This window comes from Etheostoma cragini, chromosome 4 (genome assembly GCF_013103735.1).
Source record: "Etheostoma cragini isolate CJK2018 chromosome 4, CSU_Ecrag_1.0, whole genome shotgun sequence".
NCBI lineage: Eukaryota > Metazoa > Chordata > Actinopteri > Perciformes > Percidae > Etheostoma > Etheostoma cragini.
Genome location: NC_048410.1, coordinates 752,429 through 761,339, shown reverse-complemented (window position 1 = coordinate 761,339; position 8,911 = coordinate 752,429). Strand labels below are relative to the sequence as shown.

The window sequence follows — 8,911 nt, the reverse complement described above, 5'->3', positions numbered from 1 at the left end:
GTATATTCAGATTTCCTCTGACTTTCTCTATTTTAACATGATGATTAAAGTATGTTTCATCTTTCAGGGCCCGGTGTTATGAAAGAAGACAGCGACGTGGTGTTACCCTGTTTTCTCAGCACCATGGAGAGCGTTGTAATGTCGATGGTTCCGATATCTCTGTTGTCCTTACGTTTCTTCATGGGGGGGACAGAAACTACGACATGTCGCCTTATTCCAGGACTTCGGAAGCTGCTGATTCTATTCTGTCTCCTGGTTTTGTCTGGACTGACACTGGGACAGCAACAAGGTGAGAAAGTTAAAGCTCAATAAGCAGTTTATCAGCGGGAATGTTTATCAGGTCAAACCAGGATCTACTGGGTCATGAAGTTGTCTACAAGTTGCGTGGGTCCCATAATAATGGATAATAATAATTTATGATAATAACGCCCGACGTAAACACAACATGGAAGCTAACTTTAGCGAAATTCTATTAGGCGTGTTCTCACAGGAGGAGGATATTCCACTACGCCTGCTAGCGTGGCTACTAGCTAACAATGCTGTTAGCATATGGAAAGTTGTGGCTGGTTGTTGTGTTGAAGAGTTTTGTGTAGAACCAGTAACTCGTGTTTGATTGTGTGAAGGGACAGATTAAACCCTTAGACAGTTAAAGAAGTGGACCAACATATCCCGTTGTTCTGGACGGAGACCAGTGAAGTCTGTTAGAAGCTCTTTCCCGGTGATGCTGAGCGTTACTGCGCAGCCTCCACCTGAGCTGGAAGACGTAGATGTGACGTAGCAACCTGTCTGAAAGTTGTAAGTCTTCTGGTAGCTGTGCAAGAGAAATCTCAATCATTCCCAATCAGCAGAGACAGAGTGTGTAGCAATATGTTAGGAGATAACGTAGACACAGGCTAATTACTGCTAACTGACATGCTAGTTAACATTAACATAGACACAGGTTAATTACTGCTAACTGACATGCTAGTTAACATTAGTAATTAAACCTAAACAGCAGATGGAAGTCCAAACTGTCTGCAAGCTTCTGCTGGCATTACGGGGATTTGTCAACTATGCGACAGAAAATCGCGTTGTTTTGACACAATCATTAGTCTATTTTTTCAAAAACGTCTGCTACGGAGCCATAACGTGAGCTACAAGATAACGGAGCCTTTTGTACATTGTTGTGTTTCTTTAGAAATAAACAAAGGTCAAATGGAGTCTTTAAACGCTTCAGTTGTAAAGTTATTCACTGTCAAAGCAACGCCAAAATGAATGGGAGTCAATGGGATGCTAACTGCAGGTGATGGCTTCGTAGCATTAAAATGGCGCCAGAGAGACGCTTCGCTTAGGCGGCCATACTGAAATTCATTGTCCAGCAGCAGCAATGAAATGTGGAGGAGGAGAAATCATTCTCCACAAAATCATCTCAAGTGTTTTATTAAGATTATTTATTTAAGCTTTAATATTTAATCACTGAGGGTTTCCCTCCTGCGCCCTCAATAACAAACAACAACCTTAATATGATTTTTATTATATTTAGTCACCCAGATGTTGATAAACAGCTGTAACCAAGTTTCCCAGAACTCTTTGGTCTCATTAACGTTCAGCTGTAGAGCTGTAACTTAAAGTTAAAGTATTTCAGGCTTCTTTTCTTTCTATAAAGCTCATGTTGATGTTGTGGGGAAGTTCATATTAAACATCATGTTTCTAGTTTATACAGTCAATGGTTCCAACAGCTTGGTTTTAGTTTAGACTGCAGCTGCTTTCAGCAACAATCTCACTACTAATAATTATGGATCAATATTAAATAATTGTTCCTCAGAGTGGAGACTCCAATAGGATCAACAATACAAAACCTTTATATTTTATTTACTCTCATATATGACAAAGAAAAGCAGCAAATTCACCTAGTTGTGAACCTACAATTATGATTTTTAAATAATAAATTGATATTCAAAATCTATTTTAATTTTCCTTTGATCAAATTCTTGAGAAAGTAAATGATAGAACATCTCTCATCTTTGCCAGAGAGAGATCAGAGTGTTTGATGGAGACTCTCTGCAGTTTGATGCTTTCATGAGAGTTATTGAAGAAAAGATGTTATGTATATTCAGATTTCCTCTGACTTTCTTTATTTAAACATGATGATTAAAGTATGTTTTGTCTTCCAGGGTCCGTTGGTGTTAAAGTGGTCGTTAGAGAAGACAGCGACGTGGTGTTACCCTGTTCTCTCAGCACCAAGGAGAGCATTGTAACGGGGGTCTTTGACTGGATTAAAGTTCCTCAGAAAGATGAAGGTCTGAAGGAGGTGTTCCTGTATAACGCAGGCATCCATTACAACAACGGTCGTCCAGGTCAGAGTGAAGAGTTCAAAGGTCGAGTCTTTCATTTTCCAGATGAACTTAAACACAGCAACGCCTCCATAACCATCAGAAATACAAAGATATCTGACAGTGGAGTCTACAGCTGTGATTTTCCTCGTTTTCAGCCACGTCAGACATTCTACATTAACCTTCTTGTTGGTGAGTACTTTTATTAATTCTTGATTTGTTGTCTGTCAATGTCCAGCTGTCATTTTAGGTTTGAACACGGTAAAGTGTTTTTTCTAAAACCCCTTTCACACTCAGGACTCAACCAGGGTTAAACCCAGGTTGACTTTTTGTTTGAACGGGGTCCCCCTTGTCGATCTCTTCTCGTCAACACAGGTTGCGAGGTGGGTTAGATCAGGGTAGACCAGGGTCCATTTCAATGTGAATTGCACATGACCAGGGTCACTAACAGCTGGGGTGGGACAAATTATGTGATTAGTTAGAAATGGGGCACCTCATTAAACTATCAAGAACACATTTTCCACAAGGAGCACTCACAGTGATGTTGAGACGGTTAAAAGTTGAACATCCTGCTGCCTGCAAGATCTTCTTAATCCGGGGTCTTCAACAGGAGGTCACTGCATGGGGGTCGCGGAAGTTTTGGTTGATTAGACTTTTTTTTTTATATCCCCCCCCCCTGCAATTTTTTTCCACTAATTGAAATTTTTTTAAATACACATTACGATGAATTCAACACACTGTAGTAAACAGATAAATGGAGGCAGAAGATGTCTTTCAGTCATCAATGCACACATGGCACTATAGGACCAGTTTGACAATATATATAATTAGGCGGTACCCGCTCCATCTCGCCATCAGTTTGGGGGTCCTTGGCCTGGAAAACGTTGAAGACCCCTGTTCTAAATCATGGTGTAGGAACTGAGTCTCTGCTTCTGCGTTGGACAGCCAATCACAGACATCCAGAGCACATTTTCCCTGTCTAAATACGATCTGTCAACAAGGAGCACTCGCATTGATGTTGAGACAGTTTCAGAATTATTCAGTAGACCAGCAGGTTTCTCGTAGTTTCAACATGTGATGCTAATTGACCTGCCATCTTTTTCTCTTCTTCTCCTCTTCTGCCACTACGGCAGATCTTGTCTTTCCACGTAAGCAACTAATCAATGACGCTGCCTGCTGCCTGCAAGATCTTCTAAATCATGGTGTAGGAACTGAGTCTCTGCTTCTGCTTACTGCTGCTCTAATGTTAACTCAGGTGATTAACACAGCTACTGCTGCTCTAATGTTAACTCAGGTGATTAACACAGTTACTGCTGCTCTAATGTTAACTCAGGTGATTAACACAGTTACTGCTGCTCTAATGTTAACTCAGGTGATTAACACAGTTACTGCTGCTCTAATGTTAACTCAGGTGATTAACACAGCTACTGCTGCTCTAATGTTAACTCAGGTGATTAACACAGTTACTGCTGCTCTAATGTTAACTCAGGTGATTAACACAGCTACTGCTGCTTCTTTCATCTCTTTGCTACCATAACCACTTATGTGATTATTTTACATCCATATTTACTAGTTTTCTTCTTCTTCTGTCATTGTTGGTGCATGGCTGCATGTTGTGACATCTTTCAGTCTTGATGCTAAGCTAAGCTAAGCTAACTATCTGCTGGCTGTAGCTTCATGTTTACAGTACAGACGGAATGGTATCAATCTGCTTATGTATGAAAAGCAAATACTAGTAATTAAGTGGAGTTTTGCCGTATCATTCCCACCTGCTGAGCTCCATTTAGTTACTAGTTGATAGTCTGAACTCCCTCATTGTGTGTGTGTGTGTGTGTGTGTGTGTGTGTGTGCGTGTGTACTCGGGTTGTTCCTCTCCATTTTAGATGTTATAACTCCATTACCAGGCTCCGATCATTTGACTAGTTCATAATATTAAACCATCACCCTCCACTTAATGTTTTCCTTTTTCTTTCAGAACAATACTTCAAAGACCGGTCAACAGAAAACCCAGGTGATGATGTAACGGTCTCTAATCTCTTTAATGTGTGCTACAACTCCTTTAAACCTCAGGACCTTCATGGTGACTTTAGTTGTTCTCTCATAGTTTAGCAGGTAGACAGGAGGGGGGGGGGGCGGACTACACCCACCTTTAATCTGAGTTCATTCAGTCAGATTTGGTTCTCTATGAGGTCCCCCGCGTTATATGATCTCAGATATTGATCTGCTGTAATAATATATTGATCTGATATATTTTAGATCTATCTTAAAACAGATGAGGTGAGTCCTGATTTGATTAATGTCACTGATCTCAACAATGATTAAAGGCCAACAGTTTAAAGTGAAGGTGTTGTGTCTGAATCTTTGAATAATAATAATATTAATTATAATATTAATAATAATAATAATACCCAGTCTCTGGGTGACGGAGTTGTAGCACACGCTGCAGCTGTAGACATCAGTGACATCATCAATCAGGACTGACCAATGGTGTCTCCTGGTCTGTGTTTGAAGGTCTGACTCTGTCTCTAAACGGCCCGTCAACGCTTTCTGACCAAGAGTTATTACCATTATTAATAAATTTGCTGGAAAAGTCATGAAAAAGTATTGGTTAACATGCGTATGAACCCTGTCCTTTGTTTTTCTATTTAAGAATCTACAGTCAGGCATAAACATGTTATATATGATCACATTTCTATCATTTTCTGTCTTTCATAAACCTTCGTTTATACTGTGTTTACAGCTGCAAGTCCAGAGCCGTGCATCAGGACCCTGAACGCCACCTCTGCCTGGGCACATCTGCAGTGTGAGGTCCGAGGGGCGTCTCCAAAACCTAAACTAGAGTGGAGGGACGGGGCTGAAAACCCACTTCCTGCTGAGGAACCACAGACCTCAGAAAAAAGAGGCAGATTCTACATCACCCTCATCACCACGGTGAACCAGACTGGCCGCTACCGCTGTGTAGTCACCCAGGAGGAAATCAGCCATCAGACTCAGGCTGAGACCTTTGTTCATATCAGTGGTGAGATTTCTTTCTTGGTGGTTTAAGCCATTTGTTTAGACACCTTTTAAGTGTTGTGTGTAGTCTGTGTGTGTACCTGGTGGGCAGTTTGAGTTCTATCAGCTGTTTGTGATGTGTTTCAGGGAAAGTGTGTGAGGACTCATCCAGTGAAGTGGTTGTCGGATGGATTGGTGGATTAGTTTTAGGAGTTCTGGTTCATGCTCTAGTTCTAGCTCTGCTTGTTGTTACAAAGATCATCTCAGTACGCTGCAATAAAGGTAAGTTGAGTCTAATTCTAAGGACTTTGAGTCATAGCCTTTGTATTTGGTTATAATAACACGGCTGTGAACCAATCAGATTGATTGGAGCTACCTGTTTGTATAACAGAGTTTTTATGAAATGTAAATCTATTTGTTTTGGCCACCAAAATAATATCTTTGTAATATAAAAGTTGACTTTATGGAATCTATTCTCTTCTTTGCTGCAGGTTCTTGTCAGCAGGGAAATGGTTTGCATGAAGTGGAAAAGGGTAACCACAGAAACGGTTTGGGTAACCACGGAAACGGTTCACCTGAAGAGGGTTCAGAGATGCTATAGCCACATAATGTATGATGACTTTACATGTACGAGTGTTGTAAAAGTGTTTGTGTGTTTATTTGTACAGCTATCTTTGTGAGAACCAGTTTATATTTTAGTTGTTGAAGGAGTGAGAATATTTGAAAAAGTAGGAATGGTTTTAATTAAGTTGAATAACACCACTAATGTTAAAAAAAGATGTGGAAACATTTTAAAAATTTTAAATGCTAAAGGTAAACTTAAGAATTAGCTTAAATCAGTAAGAAGATGTTGAAGTGGTGAGAATAGTTGAACTAGAACTGTAAGCAGTTACGACGCGTCGGTCGGTCTCCATGACGAGGAACCCAACGCCAGGCAGCTTTATCTGTAGAGAACATTTTAGACAACAGGGCTATTCAAAGTGCTTTACACAAAATCAGTTAAAAAACAGTTTAAAAAAATAAAAACTGATAAAACACATGAATAAAGAGTTAAAAATAAAACTATTAAGACACATCAAACACAAGAATAAAAGTTACAGTGCAGCATAAAAAAATTAAACACTAAAAAAAAAAAAATGAGCAGTCATTTAAAGAAAGGCAGCATCAAAAAGAAAGGTCTTCAGCCTTGATTTAAAAGAACTGAGAGTAGCAGCGGCTCTGCAGGTTTCTGGGAGTTTGTTCCAGATATGAGGAGCATAGAAACTGAACGAATGTGGGGAAACATGGAGAGGCGCATGTAACCGTTCAGATTAATAGCTTCTAGGCTGGATACAAAACCTTCTGCGATTTGAAAAAATCGGATGAGCGGTTCATGAGACATAAACGTTTGGTATTTGTAGCGCCCCCCAGTGGCCAATGTTGGTGATATTCTAATGTTTGGCTTTGACAGCTTTTATTTTGGCCAAGTAATGTCAACGTTGGTGTTTTCATAGCTAGATACTCAAATTTGTTTGTGCGTAATATGTCCGATGTCCAATGGCGTTAAAGGGCCAAACACGGTTTTTCTGCTATAGTGCCTTGGATATGTGGTTTTTAAATGTCCGATGGGCGATGTCCGATGCCTTTAAAGAAACTCTGATTAAACGGACTGCTTACTATGTTTATATAGTGTGTGTGTGTGTGTGTGTGTGTGTGTGTGTGTGTGTGTGTGTGTGTGTGTGTGTGTGTGTGTGTGTGTGTATATATATACAGCCACAAAATGTATGATGACTTTACATGTATCACTTTTGTAAAAAGATTTCAAAGAGAAATGAGTTTATTTTTATATTTATTTGTACTATCTTTGTGAGAACCAGTTGGAATTTTTGTCCTTAAGAATGAATATTCTAATGTTAAGCTTCGACGGCTTTTATTTTGGCCGAGAAATGTCAACGTTAGTGTTTTCATAGCTAGATACTCAAATTTGTTTGTGCGTAATATGCAAAATTTTTATTCTATAAAAAAAATCTTTAGTTTTTGTCAGGTCGGTCTGGAGATGCTATTTGCAAGTTTTGTGCATATCCATTGCACGGTCTAGGATGAGTTTGAAAAAATTGGTTTTCAATAAATTGCAATTTTCACTCGTAAAAGTCCAGGCAGAAATGGGCGTGGCCTAATTCTTGAGAATAAGCTGTATTCAGTGAACGCGTGGATATATGGGTTTTTAAATGTCCGATGTCCGATGTGCGTAGTCCGATGTGCGAAGTCCGATGTGCGAAGTCCGATGTGCGTAGTCCTATGTGCGTAGTCCGATGTGCGTAGTCCGATGTGCGTAGTCCTATGTGCGAAGTCCGATATGCGAAGTCCGATGTGCGTACTCCTATGTGCGAAGTCCGATGTGCGAAGTCCGATGTGCGAAGTCCGATGTGCGAAGTCCGATGTGCGTAGTCCGATGTGCGAAGTCCTATGTGCGTAGTCCGATGTGCGAAGTCCGATGTGCGAAGTCCTATGTGCGTAGTCCGATGTGCGAAGTCCGATGTGCGTAGTCCTATGTGCGTAGTCCGATGTGCGAAGTCCGATGTGCGAAGTCCTATGTCCGATGGCCGTTGTTTGATGGCGTTATTGGCCCAAACACGGTTTTTCTGCTATAGTGCCAGCTATAACTTAATCAAGAATTTGTTTCCGCTTTAAAGGAACTCTGATTAAACGGACTGCTTACTATGTTTATATATTATATACATATATGTGTATTCACACCTCGTTCTGTTTATTCCACATTCTATTCTTATTTCTTCGTTTTTATTAAGTTTTATGATGTTTTATGATGTTTTATGTATTTACATTACATTTACTGTTTTTTTTTGTACTTCTGGCTAGATGGTAAACTGCATTTCACCGTCTCAAGAGTGTACTTGTACTCTGTGGAATAAATAAGCTCTGAAAATAGAGTTAAATCTTTTTGTCTTTTTCTTTTGACATACAGTACAATTACTTTTTCAACATACTATTCTATGACTTATGACTTTTTTGATATACTATGACTTGTTTATGACTTTGACATACTATACGTTTTTTCACGGGTTATCAATAAATTGCGATTTTCACTCGTAACAGTCCAGGCAGAAATGGCCGTGGCCTAATTCATGAGAATAAGCTGTATCCTATCCAGTGAACGCCTGGATATATGGTTTTTAAATGTATGTATAGTGGCTTACAAATATTGATAGTCGCGGGTCGCGTTATTTTTGGGCTTGTTGCTAAAGTGTACTTGCTTATTTTGACTTGTTCCCAGCTCCATAAGAAGTTGTCAAGCAGATATGTTATTTAAACGTAGGAGGTTGTCTTGCCTGTTCCCTCGGTCCCGCCCCTTTCCCCATTCACACTGGAGACAGAAGCGTTATGTCCCGCCCACTTCCTGCTTCTAATTGGCTCTGACCCAGATGGAAACGAGTACCAGCCAATCAGAGGCAGAGCAGGGCAGTCTGTTGTTTTCTGGCTAGGAACCGCGCGAGTAGCGACTGATGGTGACGGGACTAGAGGAGAGGATTTGAAGGAATAAATGCCGGAATAAAGTGGGAGAAATACGGGAAGAAATATGAAAAAAACCTGGGAAAGAGAAATGAGTA

The 8,911-nt window shown here is 40.1% G+C and overlaps 1 protein-coding gene across 1 annotated transcript in view; it reads left to right on the top strand.

The window, feature by feature from the left end:
• Positions 1-6,075, top strand: part of LOC117943114 (V-set and immunoglobulin domain-containing protein 1-like) — an 11,340-nt gene extending 5,265 nt beyond the window's left edge. The window contains exons 2-6 of the mRNA XM_034869042.1: positions 68-289; positions 2,154-2,504; positions 5,053-5,331; positions 5,454-5,588; positions 5,798-6,075. Of these exons, the coding sequence (XP_034724933.1) occupies positions 68-289; positions 2,154-2,504; positions 5,053-5,331; positions 5,454-5,588; positions 5,798-5,907 (1,097 nt within the window). The 3' untranslated portion in view covers positions 5,908-6,075. The remainder of the gene's footprint in view (positions 1-67; positions 290-2,153; positions 2,505-5,052; positions 5,332-5,453; positions 5,589-5,797) is intronic.
• The last annotated feature ends 2,836 nt before the right edge of the window (positions 6,076-8,911 follow it).